This window comes from Ambystoma mexicanum, chromosome 1q, assembly GCF_040938575.1.
Source record: "Ambystoma mexicanum isolate Mex_15411 chromosome 1q, UKY_AmexF1_1, whole genome shotgun sequence".
Taxonomy (NCBI): Eukaryota; Metazoa; Chordata; class Amphibia; order Caudata; family Ambystomatidae; genus Ambystoma; species Ambystoma mexicanum.
In genome coordinates, this window is record NC_090922.1 from 1,291,690,329 (window position 1) to 1,291,717,869 (window position 27,541).

The following is a 27,541-nucleotide window of genomic DNA, read 5'->3' on the forward strand; positions in this document are numbered from 1 at the left end:
GGTGCTTCCGGAACCGGAGATGGTTCTCCTCAAGTTTTAGAGTGGCAGGGAGGCTGCCCCAGCCGAAGACAGAGATCTATCCCCAGCTCGTTTCTTAGAAAAACGACTGACCCTGAGTGAGTTGGAGTTAGAGGAGCGAAGAGCTCGAGAGGGGAGGTATTTGCGGAGGGATAGCTGAAGATATTTTGGACCCAGGCCCCAGAAAGCCTTGTGGACAATGCATAGGGTTTTGAATTTAATCCTTGCATCCACTGGGAGCAAGTGAAGAGATTTCAGACCTGGAGAGATACGATCCCAGGGCTTGAGGCCAAGGACAAGTCTCGCAGTCCTGTTCTGGATTAGTTGCAGAGGGCGGAGAGTAGAGGCAGGTAGATTTAGAAAGAGGCTGTTACAATAGTCCAAGCTAGAGAGAACCAGAGCTTGAGATACCGTGAGCTTCTGGGGGAAGGAGATGAAAGGCAGAATACCTCTGAGGAGATGCAGTCGGAAATTTGACTTTTTAGTGACCTCAGAAATGTGGGCGGAGAAGGAAAGGGCGGAGTCAAAGATGACCCTGAGGTTCTTAGCCTCGTAGGTGGTGGTAGGAGGAGGGCCAAGGGAGGCCAGCCAGAGAGTGAGGGGAAAGGATGGTGAAGGTGTGCCGATGAGGAGGATCTCCGTCTTACTGGCATTCAGACAATGATCATTGGCGGCACACCAATCTTTAATAGCAGTTAGGCAATCAGAGATGAGTGGAGGTGGCAGAGGGCAGCCTGAAAATGAATAGAGTGTCGTCAGCGTAGCACTGGAAATTTGAGCAGAAAATGGCAATGCAGTCAGAGGCCAGAGAAGATTTCCTCGTGGTGGACAAGGTAGAGGTGCAAAGCCAGCTCAAGCAGCATCCTCCTTACCATCGGCCTCTGCATCAGCCGCTGCAAAACCACTGTGAGGTCTTAAGTCACAGTTCACAGTGGGGTGCAGACTGTCTCAGCATCTGGAAAAATGGCGAGACATAACATCGGATGCTTGGGCTCTGCAAACCGTAGCCCACTGTTACTGCCTTCCTTTCATAAGGAGACCTCTGAACAATCCACTGGGTAACCGCTCTTTGAGGATTCCGGATCCGCTCCTTGTGCAGGAAATTTTAAACCTGCTAGAGAATGGTGCTATAGAATCAGTGCCTGTAGCGGAAAGGAACAAGGGATGGTACTCCCTTATTTTTTGATAGCCAGGAAGGACGGAGGACTGTGACCCATCTTGGACTTAAGATACTTGAACACGTTCCTCAGGAAGGACAAGTTCAAGATGGTCACACTTTTTCAGATCCTTCAGGTCATCTAACTCCAGGATTGGTTGGTGTCATTGGACCTTCAGGATGCTTATTTTCATGTGCCAATCCATCTCAAGCACAGAAATAACTGATGTTCGCAGTTGGCGGTTCTCATTATCAATTTCGAGTTCTGCCATTCGGGCTGCCCTCCGCCCTGAGGGTTTTCACCAAACTGATGGTGGTGATAGCAGCGAGTCTCAGGATAGGGGGGAATTCACATCTACCCCTACCTGGACGATTGGCTGATCATGGCGCGTTCTCCCGCACAATCCCGGGATCATCTCAACGTCACCTGCCACTCTCTTCACAGACTGGACTTCTCCCTCAATTACAAGAAGTCCCATATGACCCTTTCCCAAAAGCTCCAGTACATCGGAGCTGTACTAGATACGTCCTTGGGAAAGAGCTTGCCACACGAGGTGAGGGCTCAAGACATTCTTCAGATGGTGACCAAATTTCAGAATGCCCACAGTCTACCGGCCTCCGATTTTTATTTATTTGTTTATTTATATATTGAGGTTGCTCGGCCTCATGGCATCCTGCATTTTTCTGGTGCCAGAGGCCCTTCTGAGAATACGATCCCTTCAATGGGCTCTAGGAACTCAATGGTCCCAGTTCTCAGGAAATATGTCTGACCAACTTCAGATTCCAAGCAGGGTGTCACAGGATCTTCTGTGGTTGGCCTGCGAGGAGAATATTCTGAAGGGAGAACCCTTATAGCAACCATGGCCAGGGATTACAGTAGTGATGGACACCTCGCTCACGAGGTGGGGAGCCCATGCCAACGATCTGACTGCGTTTGTTTGTCTCCATCGGGAGTCCAAACTACATATCAATCTTTTGGAGCTGAGGGCAATCAGATTAGCGCTCAAGGCCTTTCTGCCCCCTGTACAGGGAAGGAATGTCCCGATAATGACGGATAACACAGTGGGCATGTACTACCTCAAAATAGAGGTGTAGGGTCACTACCACTGTGCAGATAGGCAATGCAGCGCTGGTACTGGGCAATTCAAGGAGGAATCTTCCTATCAGCAGTTCACCTGATCGGAGAGGAGAACACAGCGGCGGACGCTCTGAGCAGGCAGAGCACAGTCTCCCACGAGTGGGAATTAGTTCAGGAAGTCGTTCAAGAGATCTTCACCCTCTAGCGAACCCCTCAAGTAGATCTGTTTGTGACCGAGGTCAACTGGAAGTGTGAAAGATATTGCTCCAGGGAATTTCCTCCAAGAGGAGATCTAAGAGACGCGTTTGTGCTGGACTGGGAGTTTCCACTCCTGTACGCCTTTACTTCAGTCCCCGTCGTTCCTCAGGCAATCAGGAGGTTGAGAAGGTTCGGGCAACACATGATCCTAATTGCCTCAGATTGGGCCAGGAGGACGTGGTACCTGGACCTTCTGGACATGTCCATCTGTCCTCCGATGTGTCTTCCACAAAGAGAACACCTTCTCTCGCGAGAGGAGGGTCGGGTTCTCCATACAGAGGTCAAAACACTCAACCTTCACGCTTGGTTTCTGAAAGGCTGAGATATAAGGATTGGGACCACCCGGATGACGTAATGGAGGTTTTGCTTTCGGCCAAAAGGCCAGCAACAAAGTCTTTGTACCATTGCTCTTGGAATAAATTCTGCAACTGGTGCAGAGAAAAGAATGTGGATCATTTTCTGTGTAAAACACTGGATGTTTTATCCTTTCTTCTATCGTTGGCTAATCTGGGGCTCCAGATTGGTACCATTAAAGGGTACTTGGCAGCGCTGTCAATTTTTAAGCACTCATTAGAGGGATGTTCCTGTTTCAAAATTCCACTGGTGACACAATTTCTAAAGGGGCTCACCAATGTGTTCCCCCCCCTTCTCCTTTCCAGGTTACAGTTTGGGATCTTATACAATTCCTAATGTGTGCACCCTTTGAACCTCAGCACACTTGTTCTTTAAGGTTATTAACCTTTAAAACCATTCTATCGGTAGCTCTGACATCTGCCCGTAGAGTGAGCGAGTTGCAGGCACTTTCATCCAAGCCACCCTTTACTATCTTTCTCAAGGATCAAGTTGTTTTAAGGGTCAAACCTTCTTTTCTGCCCAAAATCATTTTTGATTTTCATTTCGGTCAGAAAAAATTGTTCTCCCTCCTTTCTATCTCCCACCTCATCCTGGCAAGGAGGAGGAAAGAATTAATAGGCTAGACCCCCAAAGAGCGTTAAGCTGTTACATTTCAAGAATGTCTAAGTACCGTATTGATGACCAACTCTTCATTGGCTATACTGGACATAAGTTGGGACAGCCTGTTCCTAAACAGACCTTATCCAGGTGGATAATTCCAGCAATATCAGAATGTTACAGGCTGGCAAGAAAAGACCATGCTGAAGGTTTGAGTCCATTTTTACCAGAGGCATGGCTTCATCTACAGCTCTGCAAAGGGGCGTACTGAAGAAACATTTGTGAAGCGTCAACGTGGTCTTCTATCCACACATTCACAAAGCATTATTGGCTGGATTCTTCCCTTGGTCAGGTTGGTACTTTTGGCAAGGCAGTCCTTTACTCTGTCTACCAAGATATTTGAAGTCTAATTCTACTCCCTCCTCCAAACCAAATACTGCTTTGGGAGTCTGTCAAAGATGAGGAATACGTGGGAGAACACAATCCATTCGAAGAACAATTTATTTACCCCTGTAACGTTCTTTTGATTGGATGTTCCTCCCACGTATTCCTCATCGCCCTCCCATCCTACACCTCAGTAGAATTTCCTGTGCTATTACAGCTTCCGTTCCATCAAGGCTGAGTATGGTCACTCCCGTGTTTTACGGGTATCTCTGCTGCTAAAGAGGGAAAAACAGAATTGAGGCTAACTGGCGTTGTGCGTGCTATATATGCCTTCGATGACATCCTCGACGGAGGCCTTCGAGGGACATCGACTCAATGCCATCGACGCACAGCGACTCTCTGCCGACATTTTTTTACGAAGTAGCTGAAGCTGGACAACCAGTGTCAAAGATGAGGAATATGTTGGAGGAACATCCAGTCGAAAGAACGTTACCAGGGGTAAGTAACTTGTTCTTTTGTGTTAACTTTCTAGTAGAGTTGATGATCACAAACAGATGTGTTATTGTTTAGGAGGAACTGCAAAGATATGGCCTCCCCCTAATATGTAGTATTTGAATTTCTTATTGATGATCTATGGTATATGCTTATAATAAAAGTTCTCCATTCTTAAAGGTGAGTAATTGCAATGTTTAAACAAATGACTAATCTGTGTTTCTGTTTGTGATATGCTTGTAGATCTTCAAGATGTGGAATAAGGAGCTTTTTGTCCGGGAACAGCAGGATGCGTATGAGTTCTTTACCAGTCTTATAGATCAGATGGATGAGTATCTCAAGGTATTGCCTTATTTAGAATTAATTCACAATCTAAAAATGAAAGTATGGATCTGAAAATCTATGTTAGGAAATATTTGAACAGTGAAGGGATGTGCTGGTTTAGAAGGTCCTGTAAACATACACAATCATATGGAAGTTTTTCTCTTTTACTGCTTTTGCTGCAGAGTCCCAATGCTTTAATTGATGTATGTATTTGATTAATTGCAAATGGCTTTACTTTAAAAACCGTTTGCACATTAACAATGTTTAAAAGAAGTTTATCAATATACAATGGATCATTCACATTACATCATAAACTCATAAATACATTATATAAGCAAATCTTATAAAAGGTTAAGAAACAAGTGCCATTTAAAATTTCAAATAACTTATCTGAACAAGTCATACTATTTCATACTTTTATATACAAGTTCAGCATTCAGACTGGCCCAGTTTGCCGTGGACAAGCCCATCAAATAAATGCACCATTAATTTAAAACTGGATACTATTTCCAGACATAATGAGATAAAGGTAATTTAAAAGTGCTAAGGCTATTTTCCATAAATGATGAGATGCAGCAGTTATAACCATAGATTCCGTAGAGTAAATGCATACCCAAAATTGGTCACCTTGGATATTAGGAGAGGAGCTGACAAACCAGGCATAGCATTTGCAATAATGTCTGGTAAGATTCGGGCAATTAGTTATTTCTTTTTTTTTATTTTTAAACGGTTTTTATTATTTTTTAAAACAAACAATACAAACCAAACTGGCACCGCTTTTTGTAACAATCATATGAACATCAATTAGTCAAGACCACTGCTCCCCCAATCCCTCCCCCCTCAAGAGCTTGTTTGTCCTTCTCATTCCATATCTGCTGTGTGTGGCAAGGTATCACCTCCTTCTGAGACTGCAGAATCCGTTATTGTTCCAAACAGTCCTGCTATTAATACTCTCCATGCCAGCAGGGTACTCACTTCTTCCCCACACATGCTACATGCCTCCTGCCATACCACCATTTCAGCCTTCGCCAATTTCTGCAATTCCCGCCACCATACCTCCACCCGTGGCTTATGGCACTGCTTCCATCCCATGGCAATCCTTCATTTGGCGAGCACATATGCCAAGTTCTTCAACTTCCCAACATGTTTAAGTTTCCGTGGTCTCGGACACCCACCCAACAGGCAGGCCCAGGCCGTATCTATAATGAGCGTGACCCGTTTATCCGCTAGTTTTTGCGCCACTTCTCCCCAGAAACTCTCAATCACTGGGCAAGACCAAAACATGTGTGTCATATCAGCATTTTCCTTATCGCATTTTGGGCACGCTTGTTGTCCCGCATTTACAATATTTACTTCGATATTCTCATCGGGGTCATGTAAGCTCTGTGCGTTACATACCACTGTATTTGTTGTAATCTGGCATTTCTTGACACCTTCTTGTGGTATCCCATAGCACGCTCCCACATCCCATCTTCCATTTGTGCTCCCACCTCTGTTTCCCAATCCAACCTCAAATGCGTCAATTCCTTCCCAACCCGGGTCATCACCATCTCATACAATCTACAGATCTCATGCCCCCCTTCTGATATGTCATATATTGTCCCCATAGTGGCATCTGGTTCCTCCGCCAATACAGTCTCAGGCCAGATTTTACGAATATTCTGCACCAGCCTTAGGTACGTGACATACTGGCCCCTATGCAAGCCCACCTCTTCCCCTAGTCCTTCAAAATCCCTAATGGCCCCCTCTTGCCAGACATCCCCCAATGTAACCAGCCCGACCGACTCCCAGTAGGTCCTGATTATCATCCTTAGTTGTTTGTCTTCCCCTGTGTTAGGCAGAAACCTGTGCAGTTCCCTTAGGGACCACTGCAAAAGATTTAAGACTACAGGTGTTAGCAGTAAACCCACTTGGTAGCAGTCTGTACCACCCAGATTTACCTGGTAGCTGTGGCTGAGCAGTCAGACTTCCCTCAAGAAGAGTTAGGCATTATGCAAAGTATACACAATAGGCACTCAGATACAATAATACAAGCAAAAACTGACCAGAGCTTTGGTATCAAAGTATATAATTATTTATTTAAAAGCACACAGTTGAAACACTCCAGCACTCTTATTGTAAAATATTCTAAACACAGTTACTATTATGATATATAAACCCCTTTTTCCCTATTAGAAAATCACAGTAAAACACCACTTATTTTCATACAGAGGTGAGCGCTTAACTAGATTGCACTCTAATAAGTTTGTGAGAAAGGAAGGGAAAAAGACAGAATATGGAAAGGTACACCACTCTATGATTCCAGAAAACTGTTAGCAAGGCAGAGAGCAAAAAAAGTCACTGGTGAGCCAAAGTCCAAAGGCTGGGCCCACTCTTAGAGAGAGCAGAGCACAAATGCGCCCAAGATCACACAGTTACACTAGGCTTAGAAAGTCTTGCAGAGGGTTCAGAAAAGAGTTTAGAGAGGCTTAGAAAAGTTTAGCCAGGGTGTCCCAGGCTAACCCAGGTTCGAAAGCCAAGGGCTAAATCTACCCCGTACAGTCGGTTGCAAGGGAAGCCAGGCGGGACATGGTACCTTAAGTGGGAAGGATCCTCCAGCGGTAGCAGTTGTTCCTGGTAGTAGGTGCAAGTTGCGTCTTCATCCAGGGGAAGAGAAGATCTCGAGTTGGAGGAAAGATGAAGGTCGTTGCACTACCAGGGAAGAAACCAGCAGCGGAGTTTTCCGGTTAAAGGTGGTAACTTTGTCTCGCGGTCATGGGAAAACTTGGTATCCCGGTTGCCGGGGTGCTTGGCACGGGCAAGGCGGCCACGAGATACGTCAGGAAAGCGAAAAGGCGGTGAAACTGGTTATCCCCACCAGTCAAAGGAAGAAGACTCTCCGGCGGGAGATCTCCTCTTTGGTTGGGAAAAAGTGGTGAGGCAGTCCAGCAGGGCTCCACCGGTGGTGGTGTCGTGGCAGGTCGGCTCAGCTTCTCCCTCATCGGATTCTTAGGTCCTGTGGCGACTTCTGAAGTTCCAGTCCCCAAAGCCCTGCTTTTATGCAGCAAACCCCCATTCACTCAGCCTAGCTGTCACTCAAACATGCTAAGTGGTGAGCCGGCCGGCTCACCACTTGGGCCAATCAGGACGGAGTGCGACTTGAGTTGCCTAGGCAACTCAGTCCAGGGTGCCTAAATTCCCCTCCACCCCTCCTAAGTGCCCCAGACATAGTGGCACCACTTTGGAGGGCTTCTGTGGAGAAGCCCGCCAAAAAGTGGAACAAAGGCCTCGACTTGGGTTGGAGTTACAGAAGAGAACACAAACGCCATTTTAGAATCAAGTTTTGGCAAAAAATACCAACCGGAGAATTAATATTAATTAAATAAACCGGCGGTATGTTCGAGGCTACCGTAAATAATTAAATAAAGATAGTAGCCTAAAACAATGGGAAATCCCATAGGAAAATATTCGCGGTTGAATATAAAAAGTAGTATCCACTGCCACCAGCCAAAACTCGATCAGGGGGGACGGAGACGTGCCCCCTCGACTAACAGACCCTGGGGCAATCGAATTGCCCCAGCCAGTACGTCCACAATATGATGGTTGGTACTGGTTCTGCTCAAAATTTAAGACTAGTAAATTCAATGGTGACTTTACATGCCCTGGGAGACAGTAGTCAGTCCCAGGGTATGGGGTATATACTGGGGGGTCACTATGACACCCCTGTGTTACTGCACTGAGGGTGCTGTGTAACACATATATCACAAAAACACATGAAACCCTATGGAGTAAAAGACCCCATAGCCCATTAAACACTTCTAGATCCAAAGAAACACACTCAAATCATGTCCAAGAGTGAGGGAAAAAGAGTCTCACTCTTGGCAGGAGAAAAAAATAAACCCCAAAAATCCAGCAAAGCTGCTGGGGGACTCACTAGGTTAGGAAATTCAGCCTAAACAGATAATTCTCCCTAACACCCTGCCAAAGCAACCAACGGCACCTGCGGGGAACACGGGTACGGGCCCTCCATCATTCGACATACTCTACGCCACATCTTCCACCCCAGCAACATCATTCCCGGGCGCTCCTTCATTTCTGACCTAGGCAACCAAATAATTTCCTTCAGGTAGAACAGAGTGCAGTCCTGTCCAAACAGCCTAAATTCGGGAGTTACCTCATCAGAGAGCCATTTGACCACATATTGCAACTGACCAGCTACATAATAGGCCTCAAAGAGCCTGGGCAGGACCACCATTTTGAGCATCGCCCCCCGTCCCATCATCGCCAACGGCAACTTCTCCCAAAACTTCATGCTTATACAGATTTTTCCCACAGCCACCTCAGTGTTATGCAAATGTTCCTCCTCTACCGTATGATACACATCTAATCCGAGGTAGCGGAAGGAACCAACCGCCAATGGTATCGGCAACACTGGCAACTGCTCCGGAAGGGTTCCTCTGTAGCTACCCAATGGGAATATGCTCGATTTTTGGGGGTTCACCGCTATGCCAGACAGTTCTGCATACCTTTCCATTACCTCCAGAATATATTGAAGATTTTCCTCCGGATATTTCAAATATAATAGCAAATCGTCAGCACACAGGGATATTAGGTGTTTCTCTCCCCCACCTCAATGCCTCTCATGTCATATTGTTCCCGAAGGTACACTGCCAGGGGCTCCAGGGCCAGAATATATAACATCGGGGACCAGGGGCACCCTTGTCTGGTGCCTCTGCTAAGTTGCCACTTCTCGGATATCACCGCTCCTGTACATACCCTAGCCAGCGGCTCACTGTACAGCAACTTCGCCCACCTAACATAGCCCGGCCCTATCCCGTATTCCTTCAGGGCCTCCAGCAACCACGACCACCTGACTGAGTAGAAAGCTTTGACTGCATCTAGGGACACAACCGCCATTTCACCCTCGCTCTTGCTCCCCCATTCAATCACCCGGTGGAGTCACCTATGGTTGTGGGTTATATTTCTGTTGGGGACATAACGTGTTTGGTCCGAATGTATCAATTTACTAATAACTCTCCGCAATCTATTGGCAAGGACCGCCGTCAATATCTTGCCGTCCTGGTTCAGCATTGACAAGGGCCTATAGGAGCCGGAGATATGCCCTGGTTTGTTGGGCTTAGGGAGCGGTATTATTATCGCTTCTCTAAGCGATTCCGGCAACTGGCCCACCTCAAACGATTCATTAAGCATTTCTAGCATGGGCGGGGGGAGTACCTCCTCTCTATATGCTTTATAAAATTTGCTAGGGAGTCCGTCTGCACCCGGGGTCTTACTGGTGGGCAGCTGCCTCACCACCTCCTCCAATTCCTCCAAAGTAATCGGTGCATCCAGCTCCTCTCTTTCTTCGGCACTAATCTTAGGTAATCCCATATCTCTTAAAGTTTCCCTTATCTCCTCTCGGCTGCCCCCCCCATTGTCCTCATATAGTGCCCTGTAATAATCTAAGAATGCCTCATTGACTCCTTCTTGGGTGTTCGCTACCTCTCCATCCTCTCTGGTTATCGTCCTAATCGGGGGCCTAGAGGTTTCACTCTTGTATAGCCACGCCAAGAGACGGCCCGTTTTATCCCCACCTGCATGCTGTTTCTCAACATACTTCTTATAGTTGAGGTTGCAGAGCCTTTTCCAAATTTCCGCACACTGCTGCTGTAGTTTAAGTACTGGCTCTGCATCCCCCCCTTCCCTATTGAGTTCCCGTTCCAGTTCATCCTCAGCTTCCCCTAACTCTGTTAGGACCCCACCCTGCAGGCCCTTTGATTTAGCAATGGCAGCACCCCGCAATACCACCTTAAAGGCTTCCCAGAGCGTGCCCGCCGAATCCACACTGCCAGCGTTCTCTTCGAAATAATGTGTGATCTCGTCCCTGATATCCTCTCTGAAGACCGGACCCTTGAGCGCCTCAGCCCGGAGGCGCCACGTCTCTTACCGCGCTTTGGGGCGGCAGTACTGCCATCCCAGGACCAGAGGCGAGTGGTCCGACAGGACCCACGCTTTGTATTCTATGTGGGTGGTCTCTACCACCACATCTGGCGTGGCAAAAAAATAATGGCTGAGTAATGCGAACACTGTTCTTCATTAGGATGTTTCAGCCTCCAAACATCTGCCAGCCCAAAGTCGTCGAGCAGTGTCTGCAATGCCCTGGCCGCTGGGGTGGGCTTATCAATCTTATCATCAGATCTGTCTCCCCTGGGGTTCAGCACACAATTAAAATCCCCTCCCCAAATAACCGCCCCACCCACACACGCACCCAGGTTGGTACACAGTCCTAAAATATGTCGCTGTGTTTTGATTGGGGGCATACGTATTTACAATGCACACCTCCTTATTCTCCACCAGTGCCCTCAATATGACCATCCTCCCCTCTGTATCCACCACCTCTTGTGTAAGTGGGAGCGGAACGTGCGGTGCCACCCACACCAACACTCTCCTAGCGTAGGCAGAATACGGAGAGCCCACTACAATACCTCTCCACTTCTTCCCCACCAGTTCCAACTTTTCCCGAGTCAGATGCGTCTCCTGCAACAGTGCAATATCAATCTTCTGTCTTTTCAAATACATCATGACCTTGTTCCTCTTTAAGTAACTATTGAGTCCCCTGACATTCCTCGTTACGATCTTAAGATCCCCCATAGCTCATAAGTATCCTCCCCCCTTCCGTGCAGCAAATCCCACCTGCCCACGCGATACAGATACAGCCCTCTGGCTTTTTCCTGTAGCCTCATGTACAAACTCGAACTCCCCATAACTATACACACCCCAAACTCCCCACTTCCCTCCCCACCCTCTACCCATCCCTTCCCCAACACCACACTTCCCAACTGCTGCCCAGCTCCATCCATGGAACTCAGGCACCCCCACATCTAGCCCTGCAAACACCAACCAATGCCCAGAGCTCAGTAGGGTGAAGTCGCCTTAATGGCCACTTAACTAAAGTTACTAAGTGGGGTAAAGAGATCCGCTCTGCAAGGCTCCCCTAAATAAAGCAATAGTCACAGTGCTCATAATATATTGTGCAACAGTCTGACCTTCACTGCCTAAGGCCGCTCAAATGACTATAATCAAGTCCCAGAGACCTATTCCGCGCCATCTTGTAGCACCCTCCTCGTGCACTACTTATCTCCTCCATCTCCTCTTCCCGTCCGAACGTCAGGCTCCTGGGGACATCCCTGCGTGTTGAGCCATCCCATGGTGTCCTCCGGAGTCTCAAAAAACAAAGTCTTGTGTTTGTGAAAAACCTTCAATTTCGCCCGGTACAGCAACATGTATTTATGGCCCGCCACTCTCAATCTCCGCTTTACCGTCCCAAAGTTCATGCGGCTACGCTGCACAGTCAGGGTATAGTCCGGGTAGGCTGTTACGTTTGCCGCTCCTCGTGTAATCGTTCCTCCCTTGCGGAAGTGTTCTAGTATCCTCTCTCGGTCCCGGTAATTAAGGATTTTGGCAATTACTGGCCTAGGTGGGTTTCCCGGCGGCGGCCTCCTTGTTAGAGCTCTATGCGCACGTTCCACCGCGAATCCTTGAGATAAGGCTCCTCCGGGTATCTCCTGCAACAGCATAGATTCGATGAACTCTGTGGGATCGTGGCCCTCCGATCCTTCTGGCAGGGCCACGATGCAAATGTTATTCCGTCGGGCGCGTCCTTCCGCCTCCTCCGCCCTGTTCTCCAAGTTGCCCACTCTCTGCACCAGGGCATGCAATTCGGCCTTATGGGAGGCACAATCCGCGGTGTTCGGGCTCACCTCTTTCTCGAGGGTTTCAGTGCGCTCCGCCAGGGACCTGACGTCCTGCCGGAGTAAATTCACCTCCTCCTGCACCTTACCGACCTTAAGGTCCAATGCCGTTTTCAACTCAGTTACGGCCAGTTCAAGCTTAGCCTCCCAGGCCGCCTTCAAGTCCGCAATCGCAGCCAGGACTTCTTGGTTAGTACCCGTCGCAGGCATGCCGCCTGTAGGCGACTTATCCTTGCTCTGGGAACTTTCCGGACCAGGGGACGTCTTGGCGAATGTTAGGGAGAATTCTCTGTTTAGGCTGAATTTCCTAACCTAGTGAGTCCCCCAGCGGCTTTGCTGGATTTTTGGGGTTTATTTTTTTCTCCTGCCAAAATGAGACTCTTTTACCCTCACTCTTGGACATGATTTGAGTGTGTTCCTTTGATTCTAGATGTGTTTAATGGGCTATGGGGTCTTTTACTCCATAGGGCTTCGTGTGTTTTTGTGATGTGTGTTACACAGCACCCTCAGTGCAGTAACACATGGGTGTCATAGTGCCCCCCCAGTATAGACTCCATACCCTGGGACTGACTACTGTCTCCCAGGGTATGCAAAGTCACCATTGACTTTACTAGTCTTGAATTCTGAACAGAACCAGTACAAACCATCATATTGTGGACGTACTGGCCGGGGCAATTCGATTACCCTGTGGTCTGTTAGTCGAGGGGGCACGTCTCCGTCCCCCTTGAACGAGTTTTGGCTTGTGGCAGTGGATACTACTTTTTATATTCAACCGCGAATATTTCTCTATGGGATTTTCCCATTGTTCGAGGCTACTATCTTTATTTATTTAATTACGATAGCCTCGAACATACCGCCGGTTTATTTATTTATTATTAATTCTCCGGTTGGTATTTTTTGCCAAAACTTGATTCTAAAATGGCGTTTGTGTTCTCTTCTGTGATTCAACCCAAGTCGAGCCCTTTGTTCCACTTTTTGGCGGGCTTCTCCACAGAAGCCCTCCAAAGTGGTGCCACTCTGTCTGGGGTACTTAGGAGGGGTGGAGGGGGATTTAGGCACCCTGGACTGAGTTGCCTAGGCAACTCAAGTCGCACTCCGTCCTGATTGGCCCAAGTGGTGAGCCGGCCGGCTCACCACTTAGCATGTTTGAGTGACAGCTAGGATGAGTGAATGGGGGTTTTCTGCATAAAAGCAGGGCTTTGGGGACTGGAACTTCAGAAGTCGCCACAGGACCTAAGAATCCGACGAGGGAGAAGCTGAGCCAACCTGCTACGACGACACCACCGGTGGAGCCCTGCTGGACCGTCTCACCACTTTTCCCAAGGACAGAGGAGATCTCCCGCCGGAGAGTCTTCTTCCTTTGACTGGTGGGGATAACCAGTTTCACCGTCTTTTTGGCTTCCCGACGCATCTCGTGGCCGCCTTGCCTGTGCCAAGCACCCCGGCAACCGGAATACCGCATTTTACCACGACCGCAAAATAAAGGGTAATACCTTTAACCGGAAAACTCTGCGGCTGGTTTCTTCCCTGGGAGTGCACCGACCTTCATCTTTCCTCCAAGTCGAGATCTTCTCTTCCTCTGGACGACGCCGAGACTTGCACCCGCTGCCAGGAACAACTGCCACCGCTGGAGGATCCTTCCCACTTAAGGTACCGTGTTCCGCCTGGCTTCCCTTGCCACCGACTGTACGGGGTAGATTTAGCCCCTGGCTTTCGAACCTGGGTTAGCCTGGGACACCCTGGCTAAACTTTTTTCAGACTCTCTAAACTCTTTTCGAACTCTCTGCAAGACTTTCAAAGCCTACTGTGTGATCTTGGGCGCATTTGTGCTCTGCTCTCTCTAAGAGTGGGCCCAGCCTATGGACTTTGGCTCACAAGTGACTTTTTCTGTTCTGCCTTGCTGAAAGTGTTCCTAAATCTTAGAGTGGTGTATCTTCACGTATTCTGCCTTTTTCCCTCCCTTTTTCATGAACTTATTGGAGTGCCATCTATAGTTAAGCGCTCACCTCTGTCTGGAAATAAGTGGTGTTAACTAAGACTTGTCTGATGAGGAATAAGGGTTGTATATATCATAATAGTAACTGTGTTTAGAGTGTTTTACAAATAAGAGTGCTGGAGTGTTTCAAACAGTGTGTTTTTAAATAAATAATTATATACTTTGATACCATAGCTCTGGTCAGTGTTTGCTTGTGCTATTGTATCTGAGTGCCTATTGTGTATACTTTGCATACTGCCTAACTCTTCTTGAGGGAAGTCTGACTGCTCAGCCACAGCTACCAGGTAATTCTGGGTTGTACAGATTGCTACCAAGTGGGTTTACTGCTAACACATGTAGTCCTAAATCTTTTGCAGTGTTCCCAAAGGGAACTGCACAGGTTTCTGCCTAACAGCGAAGTAGTCCAACGTGGGCTGATTCGCCTTCGGTCTCACTGTTCTATTAGACATGACCCAGGGGACCTGCGTTCCGTGCAAGTTACAAATGCGCACACAGTTCGCTCCTATCGCCCGACCACCGTGCGGCCTGCTCCTTCCTTTGTTCCGATCGTTGATCGGCCATTTTGTTTTGTCTTCCGTCTCCGACGCTCCTTATCTTTTTCGCACAAAACTCCACCACTGTTCCTCCCACGCCTTCCAAAAGTTCACCAAGCGCAGTCAGACCGTTCACACATCGACATGTGTGTTTTCAGCAGTTATAGGCACGTTGTTATGCACTATTTCGCCTGGATCATTTCAGGATCTTGGGAGCTCCTCCAGATCGCGTCCTCCTACATGGCCCTCGTAGCCACGCCCCCGGGCAATTAGTTAATAGATGTTGTGCAGTTTCTGCACTCTTTTTACGGCACACTCTTTTTTTTTCATAAGGCATGCCAGACCTAGCCCCCATATATTCCAGTATTTTTAAGATGTTAAAGCGCAAATGTAATATATTTTTTAAGTTCAAAGCTGCAATAGTTCAATACATAGCTACGTGGGATCCCTGGCTGAAAGCTTTGTTGAGCATTCAATATCTTTTCTTAGTAGGTAAAGCCTGCAGAGTCAAAAATCGATCTCCATCAATAATTTTGAGTTTTAGTTTTCTCAATAGGTCATTAACATTGTCTTTAGTTGGAGAATCCAGGCCCACTGCCTCAAGTAATTCTAGAGAGGTCGTACGCAGCTCAATAAACGCTGTTATCCTTCAGAACAGCATAAGCAGTTGGCCCCAACAGTGCTCCCCCTTCACTTTCACTCATTAATAGCTTAATATAAAATGTGCATCGTAGGATCTTCCATAGTGCTAGTATGGAGGGCAATCCAAGTTCCATCCTAGCAGCCTCCACTGGAACCGCTCTCGGGCAGACCCAGTAACGAGTGAAGCATTTTTCCCCTCTAAAACCCCAGGCCAGCGCACATAACATCCCAGAAGAGCATCCAAGCCATACAATAGACTGTGCACAAGACTGATGCTGTATATCTCTAGGTAACCCTGTATGGAGTGTCCACACCTCCTACATACAAAATTAATTATGGCCAACCATTTTCTCATAATCTTGTTGGTTGTGAGGGTGTCATAATAGTTATTTTCGGGGCTATCTTTGATGGAAATATCCAGGTACATAAGATTTAACCACCTCAAGAGATACTTCACCGATCTTCCATTCATGGCACTTGTGGCCTCTATGCTTATTTCCGACCACTAGTATTGTTGTACCGTCTAGCAGGACTGTCGTCTGCACAAGGGACATGTTCCTTAACAATTTTCTGAAGACAGTTGTGAGAGACCTCATATAACTTCTATGTAGCAGACAATTAAAACAGGGGTGTAGGAACACACTCCTGTTTAAGGACGAAATTGGTATCAATAAAATCAGATAGAAGGGCCTCCTGATTTAATGGGACTGCCATGGCAGTGTTGGTATACATTTGCTGGATGTAATAAAGAATAGCAGGATCGATACCCCATTGGTTCAATTTATCCTATAGTCTCGTGCGTTGGACATGGTCAAATGAACTGGCCTAGTCGAAACATGAATAGATTCTGGTGCCTGGATTTCTATGCATGTCCGCTATCATATACTGCAGTGCCCATATGTTATGGGTGGTACAAAGTCCACCACTGAGCCTATTTTGTAGCTTCCTTAAACGCTGTTTCTCAGTTACCCATTTATTCATTTTGGCATGCCAACAATAGTGAGGGAAAGATTGTACAGCTAGTATCGATCATAGCACGCATTCTATAGTCCAGAGGATCATTCCTCATACCCTTCTTAAATATGGGGATCATAATGGATCCCCTGCAGCTATCAGTTATGACACCACTTTTCAATATGTAGGCAAACATTCTATGAAATATGTGTCTGTAGCTCTGGGATTCTTTTAATGACTATATTGGCTATTCCGTCATGCCCAGGGACTCTCTACGCCTTCAACTTAATATAACCTTGTTTATGTCCTCTAACTCAATTTCCATCAACAACTTACCATAAGTGCACCGATTAACTACATTAATGTGATTTCATTTGTCTCCATCAGTCACTGCAGGTTCACAATGCAATTCTTTAACCTGAGTGATCCATTTAGTTTCTGAAATGTGATTCACCTCTTGAGGATTATTATTAGCTGTATAAGTTCTATACATATGCCAACATTTCTTATCGTCAGTGGATTTCGGGATTCCAAATATTAGCTTCCAACTAGCATTATTTAAATTATATTTATAAGCTTTATGCCAGCGTTTATACTTAAGAGGTAGTTGCTCCCTCACTTGCGCGAAGCGGCCCAGAATTTATTACCTAGAACCCCAGACAAAGTGAACATTGTGTTTTTTCCCCACCAACTATCACACTTTGCCGGGGATTGTGGCTAATAAAAACTGGGGCAATTTGCGCAAGGCAGACCTCTGTGGATTCCCACGGGTGTCCACTTTTGGGAAATGCATGGGGTTCCCTGTTTTCCTTGCTGGCTTCGACACCCTAGGCCCAAATCTGTAGGTTGCCCACATTAACAAAATGGGCAGCGGCGAAAGGCTTGGGGTTACCAGTGGGAGTACCCTTTTCCTTTTGCGCCCCCGCTAGGTGCACCCACACATGTGAGGTACTGTTCATCGGGACACCTGTGGGAACGCGGGACGGTAGGCCATGTGTTGTTGGGGGCGTGTTTCGATGGGTGAGCCGAGTGAAATGTGCGAAAAATGTGTTGTTTTTTTCCCCACATTTCGAACTTTGCGGGGGTGTCTGGGTAATACATTCTGGGCCGATTTGCGCAAATCGTACCTCTGCGATTCCCACGGGTGTCCTCTTTTCGGAAATGCAGGGGGTTCCCTGTTTTCCTTGGTGGCTTGGACACCCGAGGCCCATATCTGTATGGTGTGACCGTCTGCAGAAAGTGTGAAATTCAGGTGTGAAAACAGACTTGGGGTTACTTGTTTTAGGCTTTCCCGTTGGCGCCAGGTAGGTGCACCCACACATGTGAGGTACCGTTTGCATCGGGACACCTGTGGAAACGCGGGAAGGTATAACATTTGTTGTGTTTGTGTGGTTTTCATAACGTTTTGACCCATTTGCTGGTGCCCTTTGTCACACAACCCTTTCATTTCCCAAATGTGCCCTACATTTAGTCGTTGCTTTAGGCACCATACACTTTTGTAACCTGCACAAGTCACCTACCCTTGAAAAGGTCTCCTTGTGCTCTTTCAAAATAGTATGCTTGCCGTTCCTCACCACATTGTTTTACCTCATTTACACATGTCAAGTGCGTCAGTCCAGGACGTAATTATAAAACTCCTGTGTACCATGGCTCAGTGTTTGGCTTGTGGTATTGCTTTTTTTGTAAAACACTACAAAAAATGTGCGCGTTCCTAACTGCAAGAGTCGGGGGGAATGTAGCAGAGCAGTGCTTTTCTCAAAATTCATAGAAGCCATTGCCGTACAAAGCCAACCATGTCCAACACATACCTTTTTTTTCGGTCATTTTCCTGCTTTTCCCCCAATCTATGGCATTTTCCCCTAACTAGTTGTTGCCTGACCTATGCAAATCACCCCTTCCTAAACTTGGAATTTTATCTACTTTTCAGAAATATATGCCTTTCTGTCCTCCAATTCGACTTTACTACCCTTTTCTTCCATTCCGTCCATGCATGTCCAAATGGCCAAAATCGCCAAAATCGCATACCTCTCACAAAACGGTTGATAACCACATCAAAATAATGTTTTTTGGTTTCCACTCAACCTGTTCTTGAAAGCCAGGAAATTGGGGAATTCAGCACAACAAACTATTTGTTTCTAGCTCTTACAATGAAAAAACCACAGGCTTCTTTGTACATCATTTTATTGGCATTATTTGAAGAAAAAAAATGTCGCCTTTTTTGCTTATTTTCTCTCACCCCCCCTACAGCAACCTAGGATTCCTGGGTGGCGTTACGACCGCCTACATGTGGGGAAAAAAAGGAGCCAAATTTGGCCGAGATATCTCATGTAACAAAAAAGTTACAAGCCATTGAATGGCCATATACCGAAATCACCAAAAAAGGCCCTGGCACTGGGGGAAATACCCATGGCACTTAAAGGGTTAAAGTGGCTTATGCAGATGAAGGGTGAAAACCTCAAACTGCTCATTTGGTCCAATAGCCTGCAAGGGCTAGACTATTGAACACAGGCTAGGGAAGAGTCATGGCAATGCGGATGGCCTTTCCAGAAGGTATGTTGACCGTCTGGATGAGGGTAACAATCTCGTGGGAGATCAGTTGACCTAAGCTCAGTCTATGGGGGGCGCATGTGGTGCTGGAAATGGCTCATGGGAGGGACAGGGCCTCCTAGTCCTTGTGCTACCAATTCTCTTTCTGTGTTTTCCTTATGTTTCCTGCCACTGAGGTCCATCTTGGACCTCTGGCATTGCAGCTCTTCATTTTATCTTTTGGTGAACACCACCCGTGGGATACCCTTTTTGCACCCATCGGTTAGGGTACACCTTTGTACCCCTAATGTGTTTTTGGGCACCTGTGTGTTGCCCACAGAGCAGGGTACGGTACAGGCTGGTGGCAGCTACATGTTGACTTGGCCGTGGCTCTGAGTGCCCTCCATTTTGGGATGCTAGGCCCTGCCATAGGAATCAATGGATTCCTACTCAAAGGCAAGATGGCCACGTTGTTTCTATTGCCTTGTACCTTGTTTCTCAAAGTCATGGAAAGCCCTGTCTCTGTTCCCTTCTTCCTGGGTGGCTGTTGGGTGAAATGCCATAGATGTCTCTGTTCCCTTTCCCCCTAACTTGCTGTTGGGTGGAAATACCATATATAGATCTGGGGCTGCCTACTGTCAGACTGACTGGTGCCTTCAGAGGCTGTGTTGTGGGTGCTCCCTAGGGTTGGGACCTGTGTGAATAGAGTTGGGAGTCAACGCACATTCTTTGTTGTGGGTGTCTTGTTTCTGTGTGTGTGTAAAACAATGAATTAGACAGCCCTTACTGAAACTGACATGAATGCAGTATAGTGTGCTGAAAGGCTGTGCCCTACCCCAATCCACATTCCTTGTTATGAGTGTCTAGGTGGATTGCATGGCCTGAATGCCTGATTGGCTGACTGAGCCTGGCTCAGGCAGAGTGAATGAGGGACAGATGTGTATATCTGGGTACCTCTCACTTACCAATTGGTTCAGAAGCTGAAGTTGAAGCTTATCTCAGAAGAAACTGTTCCTTGAAGCCCAGCTGGAGGAGAATCTGCTCAGCTGGAGGAGAAGTCTGCTGCTGCAATTTCTTCACAGTAATCCGAAAGCGGTCATGTTCTACCAAGCACTGACCCAGAGAGGACCTGCGAAGGAGACCTCTCCCTGAGCTATGAGGGACCATCATGCAAACTGCTGCTCTTTATCTGAAGTGCCCTGGAAGCCAGTCCTGTGTGCCTGTCTTCCGGAGAAGGGGTCTTTGCGAGTCCCGAAGAAGATTGGCCAGATATTTAGAGTCGAAGAAGTCTATAGAGCTGCATTTCGTGACCGCTGGAAGCCGGTGTTGTCTACCGCCCAGAAGAGGGGGTACCCTGGCATGGTGCTGCGGGACACCCAGAGACGCGAAAGTTCCTAACTGCCTAAGAACATTTGAAAGAACATCCTTGCCATCGCCACTGACCACTTTTTCCCACCGGAGAGAGTCTAGAGTCACTGGGTGCAGTTGAAGGTCCGTCAGTGGGCTTCCCGCCTCCAGAAGCGAACAAAGACGTCCTAAGAGTCCGGACTTGGTGAGGATCCATGGTCCCCTCCAGTGGTCTCGTCCAGGTCGCCAGAAGCCGTACAGAGGTCCGAGCTTTGGCTGCAGCACCGAAGAACCGAAAGTCAAAAAACCGCAATATTCCGAAACCTGACACCAAAAGTGACCTATGCACCCAGGCCTTTAAGGAGCCACATTAAGTTTCAGCTTCACAGGACTTCTACAGTGGGCAAAATCGTCGACCAAAGGATAGCACAGTGAAGAGTAAAACTGCAGCACTTCAGAAAGACTTTGGTTCAATTTTTCTTATGGACTCAGAATCCCAGTGGCTCCTTCTTCCAAGGGGGGGGTCCATCCTCGGAGGGAATCGTCGAGTGAAACCGAGAAACTCTGCCACTTCGCTTGCCAAGGCACCAAAGGTACTGTGACAAGGAAGGGTTTCTTCTAGCCTAAGGGGTCTTCCAGGGGTGCCAGATTCATCTTGGATCCTGTTCTCTTGTGGCCTCCCAGGTACTTTGGGGTGGTAGAAACTTTTAAAAGAAGGCAGAAGGTTATTGAACACCATTGGACTGGGCTGTAAAAGACAAGATAACACAGACCCCCCTCCGGACGTAATCACAAGAGTCCACTTTTATACCACCAAGGAGGCCATTTCAGCCATAGGCCGCTCAAGCGATGAACTCTTCCCAAGGCTCCTCACTTCAGATCTTCCAGAACCTCTCCCCTCTAACTCTCCAGAAGCGCAAAATGCTCTGTCCATGCACGCTCTTCCTCCGAGACCAGAAGATCCGCTACCGGTGGATATTCCCCACGGCACTACATTTCTCCCACAAGGGCACCCCTCGGACCATCAGCCTCCTCGACGATGCAGCATCAATTCTGCGCCCGGGCTCCCCCGGGGGCACAGTGCCGCCCTCCCCAGGCCGAATGATCCTTGCTCCAGACACAACTTCTCCCAAGTTGAGACGTGCCCCCTAGACAAGAGTGCAGAGAAGTCGCAAACCCAAATGACGATTAAGGACACTCCCGAAGAAGACATAGCGTTGGACTCCTTTAAGCTTGACGCGGACCCCATGCGGTCCATACCCTTCTCCAAGGTGGATGTCGCCATATTACCCTTGGAGAGAATTTCAACCATGTTGATTATGTTGGGTGATGACAGCCTGGGTGGCGAGGGGAGGCACCGACAGTTCAAAATTGGTCCCCCTGGTCACAGTTTGGACCTCCCGTTGGGAAGTTCGTATCTCCCGTTGGAGACTATTTCAAACCCCTCAGCCACAGGAGCGCCCAAAACAGCTAACCCCTCACAGCTATGGCTGATTTGACTCTCTCCCAACCCTCCACCCCACAGCAAACGTGTTCGGAGAGCCAGCCCCCGCATCTAAAACTAAAGTTCACCACCCTGAACGTCAGGGGCCTGAACTCCCCTCCGAAGAGGAAATCCATCCTGCAAAGGCTACAAGATGACGGGACCTCAATCGCTTTCCTGCAAGAAACTCACCTAATCCCGGCGGACTTCTCCCGCCTGCAAAGCAGGCTTTTTCCTCTACAATTTTTGGCATCAAACGGCACCATGAAGGAAGGTACTGCCATTCTCTTCCCAAAAGACCTGAAGCCCCAGGTCCTAGACTCGCTACGATGCCAGGAGGGCTGCTTTATTGCAATCAAATGCATCATCCTGGGCCAGCTTAATACCCTCATCTCAACCTACGCCCCGAACGAGCACCAGGAAGGGTTCTATCAAGACCTAGAAGAATCCCTCCTTCCATTCATTGAGGGGCAAGTCGTCATCGGAGGAGACTTTAACGGGGTCCCAGACCCCCTCAGAGATGGATCCCGCCCTCCAACATCCAAGGACCTGAAGTTGGCAAAAGTCCTGCTCCATCTGTTCCGTAGGCTGAATGTTGTTGACTCCTGGAGAGTGCTATCTCCGGAAGAGAAAGACATCACCTTCTATTCGTATGTGCACCGCACCTTCTCTAGAATCGACTTGCTGCTGGCCTCCCCCCAGATCTTGGCCTTCACAGACTACGTTACTATTGGCCCCCGGATTAACTCGGACCACGCTCTAGTCTCGCTCACTTTGCGATCCCATGACCCAGACCCTCCTCGCCACCAGTGGAACTTATACAACCCTATTTTGGGTGACATGGCAGTGAGAGACTCGATCGCCAGAACAATAAAAAACTTCTTTGCTGAAAACCGCGACGAGGACACCTCCCCAGTCAATACCTGGGATGCTATGAAAGCGGTACTTAGAGGGGAATTGATTGCCCAAGGTGCAGCATTCCACAAACGAAAGCAGGCGACCCGCGCTATCTTGGAAGTAGAAGTCCGTGAAGCCGAGGGCACTCGCAAACGAAAGGGCTGGTCTCCGAAATCTTACAGGGTCCTACAGATGGCTAGGAAGCGGCTTGAGGCGCACTACGCCGACGCCACATCAAATTTACTAACCAGAACCAAACAATGGTACTACGTCCATAACAACAAAGCTAACAAGCTGCTGGTAAATAAGCTGGCCAAGGAGAAGAGCAGAAAGGCCATTCTGGGTCTCCGTGACTCATGGGGTGTGAGGGGTGGTCCATTATGCGGATCATGAGAAACTACGACTGGCGGTGGCACACCAGTCAGAGATAATGACGGCAGTCCCGAGGGACCAAGACGAGCAGCGAGAGGCGATTCTCCAACTCCTGACTCCCATGGCAAGAGAAGAACTTGAAGCGCCCATTACAAATGAGGAAGTGGAGTTAGCCATAAAAAGCTTGAAGCCTAGAGCCCCAGGCCTAGACGTATTCTCCACCCGATTCTATAAACTCTTCCTCCCCCAATTAGTGGCCCCCCTGACTCGTCTCTTCAACTCATTCGCAGCCACTGGAAGTGTCACTCCAATGAGGCAGGAGTCCATCACAGTCCTCATTCTCAAGCCGGGAAATGATCCCCAAGATAATAGCTCGTATAGACCCATCTTTCTGTTGAACTTGGACGCCAACATATACTCCAAGAATCTGGCCAATTGCCTTGCACCTATTCTTCCGAGCATTATAGACCTAGATCAAACGGGGTTTATAAACCACAGGTCGACAAAAGACAACATCCGCAGGGCACTAGGCCTAATAGAGGTTGCCAGCCAGGACTCCCAACAACTGGCCCTGCTGGCGCTGGATGTAACCAAAGCTTTCGACGAGGTGGATTGGTTCTACCTGCGCCTTTCAGCTTTGATATGATATGATATGATATGATATGGCATTTGTAACGCGCCTATACACAGGTGTACACAGCTTTGGCCTGACCTTCAGGAAGATGGTCCTAGTGAACTACCAAGCCCCTAAGACCCAGCTGAGAGTTAACGGCCGCCTATCGGACCCAATCCCCCTCACATGTGGAACGAGGCAGGGATGCCCACTATACCCACTGCTCTTTGCCTTGGCCATGGAACCGTTGGCCAAGCGAGTCTGCCAAAACCCCCGGATCAGCGGCCCGAGGATCGGCACTGTTCAACACAAAATTGCTCTCTACGCAGACGATGTGTTGTTAACCATCACAAACAATAAAACTTCCATAAGGGCAGCCCTGACTGAAATCCACGGCTTTGGGAGTGTAGCAGGATTCACCATTAATTTCCAAAAATCAATGGCTCTCGGTGTGGGCCTGGGCCCTGGCGAGAGGGAGACCCTGGAGAAGCAAAGCCTGTTCCAATGGAGCACCCAATCTATCCCATACTTGGGGGTCCAGATCCCCGCCCACCCAACGAAAGTTTACCAGGCAAACTTTCCCCCTCTCTTTAAGGAACTGGAAAAGGACCTCACCTGTTGGCAGACGCAGGAGATCTCTGTTGGGCCGCATCACGACATGCAAAATGAACCTCCTCCCCCGCTTCCTTTACGCCTGCGCCTCCCTCCCAACCTTAATCCCTCGCCCCCTCCCCTTCCCCTCCCTACAGCGGCACCAAAGGAAAATGATTAACTTCATCTGGAGGGCCAAAAAGGCGCGGATCTCTCAGAGAACTATGATGGCCAGCACGAAACTCTGAGAACTAGGGGTGCCAGACCTCCGCAAATACCAAATAGCAGCACAGCTGGCACACCTTCAAGCATGGGGAATCGCCACAGGGCGCCCAAAGTGGGGAGAGATCGAACAATCCCGCCTTCCTCTCCCACTTCGCTTCCTTCTGTTTATCCCCTCCGCACTACGCTGGAGTTGGCCAGGAGTGTTGACGTCTACGAAACAATCGATAAAGGCCTGGGAGTGGGCCCCCAGACATGGAGGTATCCCAGGAGACCTGAGTGCATTCGTCCCAATCTTCCTTAACCCAGCCTTCTCCCCTGGATCCCACCCAACGAACTTCAGGAACTGGTTAGAGGAGGCCTTGAAACGCTGGGGCAGCTCTTTGAAGGGGACACCCCCCTTACCTTCGAACTCTGTAAAACCACTTTCCAGCTTGCGGAGACAGATAGATTTACCTACGCCCAACGGATGCACTGGTGCTCCCACCCCCAAACCCGGGCAGCTGCAACACGACCCTCTACCCCACTAGAGCTTACAGTAAATGACCTGCCAGCTCGGGGAAAGATTTTGGCCCTGTATAAACTGTTGCAGGAAGACCCCTTCCACACTAAGCCTTCCTATATCTCCCAATGGGAGGCGGACCTGGGTCATGCTATAGAAGACCACACATGGGTGGACATCTGGACTAGAACGCACACAGCATCCCGCTGCATCACTAATGGGGAATGCGCCCACAAATTGCTCTTGCTCTTGCTCTGGTACTACCACCCCTACGCCTTCACCACTTCCAGCAGGCCTTGGCTCCCCACTGCTGGCGTCTCTGCGGCCACCCAGGATCCTACCTCCACATGTGGTGGACCTGCCCCAAAGTAAGGGAGTTCTGGATCCAATGCCTTGCCACAATAAAGGACATCACCCAAGTGGCAATACTGCTAGCGCCCGAGCAAGTCCTCCTATGGATCCCGCTCCCAGACTCCTACCCGAGAACAGGAAGGAGGGCAACGTTGGTATCCCAATTTTTGTTGGCAGCCAAAATCACGGTGGCCCGCACCTGGAAGTCTGTGGAAGGACCCCTGATGACCCTCTGGTTTGTTAAACTTTGGGACATTCTAATCGCCGAAAAAAGGTCACGGTAGCAAATGCGGGGCTTCTCCACCGATTTATAAACACTTGGGCACCAGTGCTAGACTATGACCAGAATTACCCGGCCCTAACCTATACGCCACGCTTGATTGCAAGAACCCTCCACTCTACTAGCGACCTCTCGCCGCCTGGCCAGGCCGAATGAGGTCCGAGAACAATACTCACTTGGGAACACAGGGGGTGGGAGGATGGGATATCATGTCTTATGCATTTTGAGGGGTTATAAGCAAATGTTACTGTATATGCTGAAAGTGAGCCTCCCCAATAAGGCAGTTAACCCCTTTCAATTAGAGGCAATAAAGGACACACCCCAGGAGGGAATGAGAGCATGACCAAGTGCAGATGAAGTTAAAAGTCTTATCTAAATCGATATAGGGCATGCAAAGGACTCTGCAAACTCTGAGAGCGCTCTGTCTGACAATAGCAAAGACAGTCATTTATATTACACATGCACGTCATGCATGAGCTAAGCTATAGGGGCCACATAGTCTTGGGGATTGGATGGCGACGTCTAGCTACTATGTTAACTATAGGCTTGGTGCTCCATGATTGGCGGGGATCCACGTGGTGGCATCACAAAGTGCTTGGGTCAGCTGGGCTCGTCGGGGTGGAGCTCCAGGGCACCGGCTGTCAACGGAGATTCACCACTTTGGTCCTAGAAACGTACCCTTGTGGCCATTGATACGCATTCATCACACTCATCTATGCCAAGTTGTTATGTAAAACCTTTTAACACATCAATCTAATACCTGGGTGGGGACACAGGAAGACCGTATGCAATACGAAGCTTTCTTCATACCTCATCGTAAAGTTGTCATTAAAAAAAAAAAAAGGGTCCAGTCTCATGGGTCCTGGTATCTTCTCAGGGGACATGGGTCAAACTACCTCCATCATGTTATCCTGTTAGATGTAGTAAATGATGGCTCTAGGGGATGTTAGTACAAGGACGAATAACTGTCTTCGGGGTTAGTTGAGTTTGGGGTGAACTAAAATACCATTGGGTCAGTGGGGGCACGTAGCTGGCACCTCAAAGGCGGCGGGATTTGGGACCGGGTGGCTCGTAATTCACTTGGCCTGGCCATGGCGGTACACAGTGATTGTATGCCGGCCTCTGACATGGGAGAGGTAAATACTTGATGCGGGACCAGCAGGAATGCGGGGAGGTGAAGCTGTGGTGTTCTAACACCAGCAAGCCCCGGCGGGCCTTGGTGGGAGGAGAGGGAGATGGCCTTGTAACTTTATGCTAGTCTGTATTCACTGGGCTGCACAAATACTATTAGAGAGGACGGGTTGCAAGGGCTGGGTGGCATTAGGTAAAGTGCACATTTCTACCGTTTCCCTGTGCTCACATTTACGAGGTCCATAAAGTGAGTTTTTCATTGGTACTTATATTACATATAGTTAGTCGGTCAGATGCTTGAAACTCATAAGGACGAAGAACATAAAAAAGCGTGAGGTAGTACTAGGTTGGGTAATGCATGTAGTTCAGTGATAAAATGCAACATTAAGCTTATAATCAGGCTGAGTTATATACTCAGGTGCAAGGAAACAACGTGTTAAACTAACATTTTGTTTATAGTGGAAACTGGCTCAGTGCCTTAGGTGGCTCGCATGCATTACAACATTTTCTATCACATCATACTCAAGCATTTTATACATTGCTTTTTCGTTACCCCCAGCAAAACATTGGTCAGTACATGGTGGATTACGAGGGGGATTCTCGAATGTCCATACGCTAGGCAGCCGCACACAAAGGTGTTCTGGGGTGGGCAGGGGTCACATTGCTTTAATACAAGTGACTGGCATTATAGGTTTAAAAACTTTTTAACA

At 48.3% G+C, this 27,541-nt stretch overlaps 1 protein-coding gene across 2 annotated transcripts in view; it reads left to right on the top strand.

Annotated features, from left to right (window-relative positions):
- Window positions 1-27,541, top strand: part of USP24 (ubiquitin specific peptidase 24) — a 2,799,104-nt gene that overhangs the window by 1,550,228 nt on the left and 1,221,335 nt on the right. For both annotated transcript variants that reach the window (XM_069642114.1, XM_069642115.1), the window contains exon 44: window positions 4,581-4,679. In XM_069642114.1, the coding sequence (XP_069498215.1) occupies window positions 4,581-4,679 (99 nt within the window). The remainder of the gene's footprint in view (window positions 1-4,580; window positions 4,680-27,541) is intronic.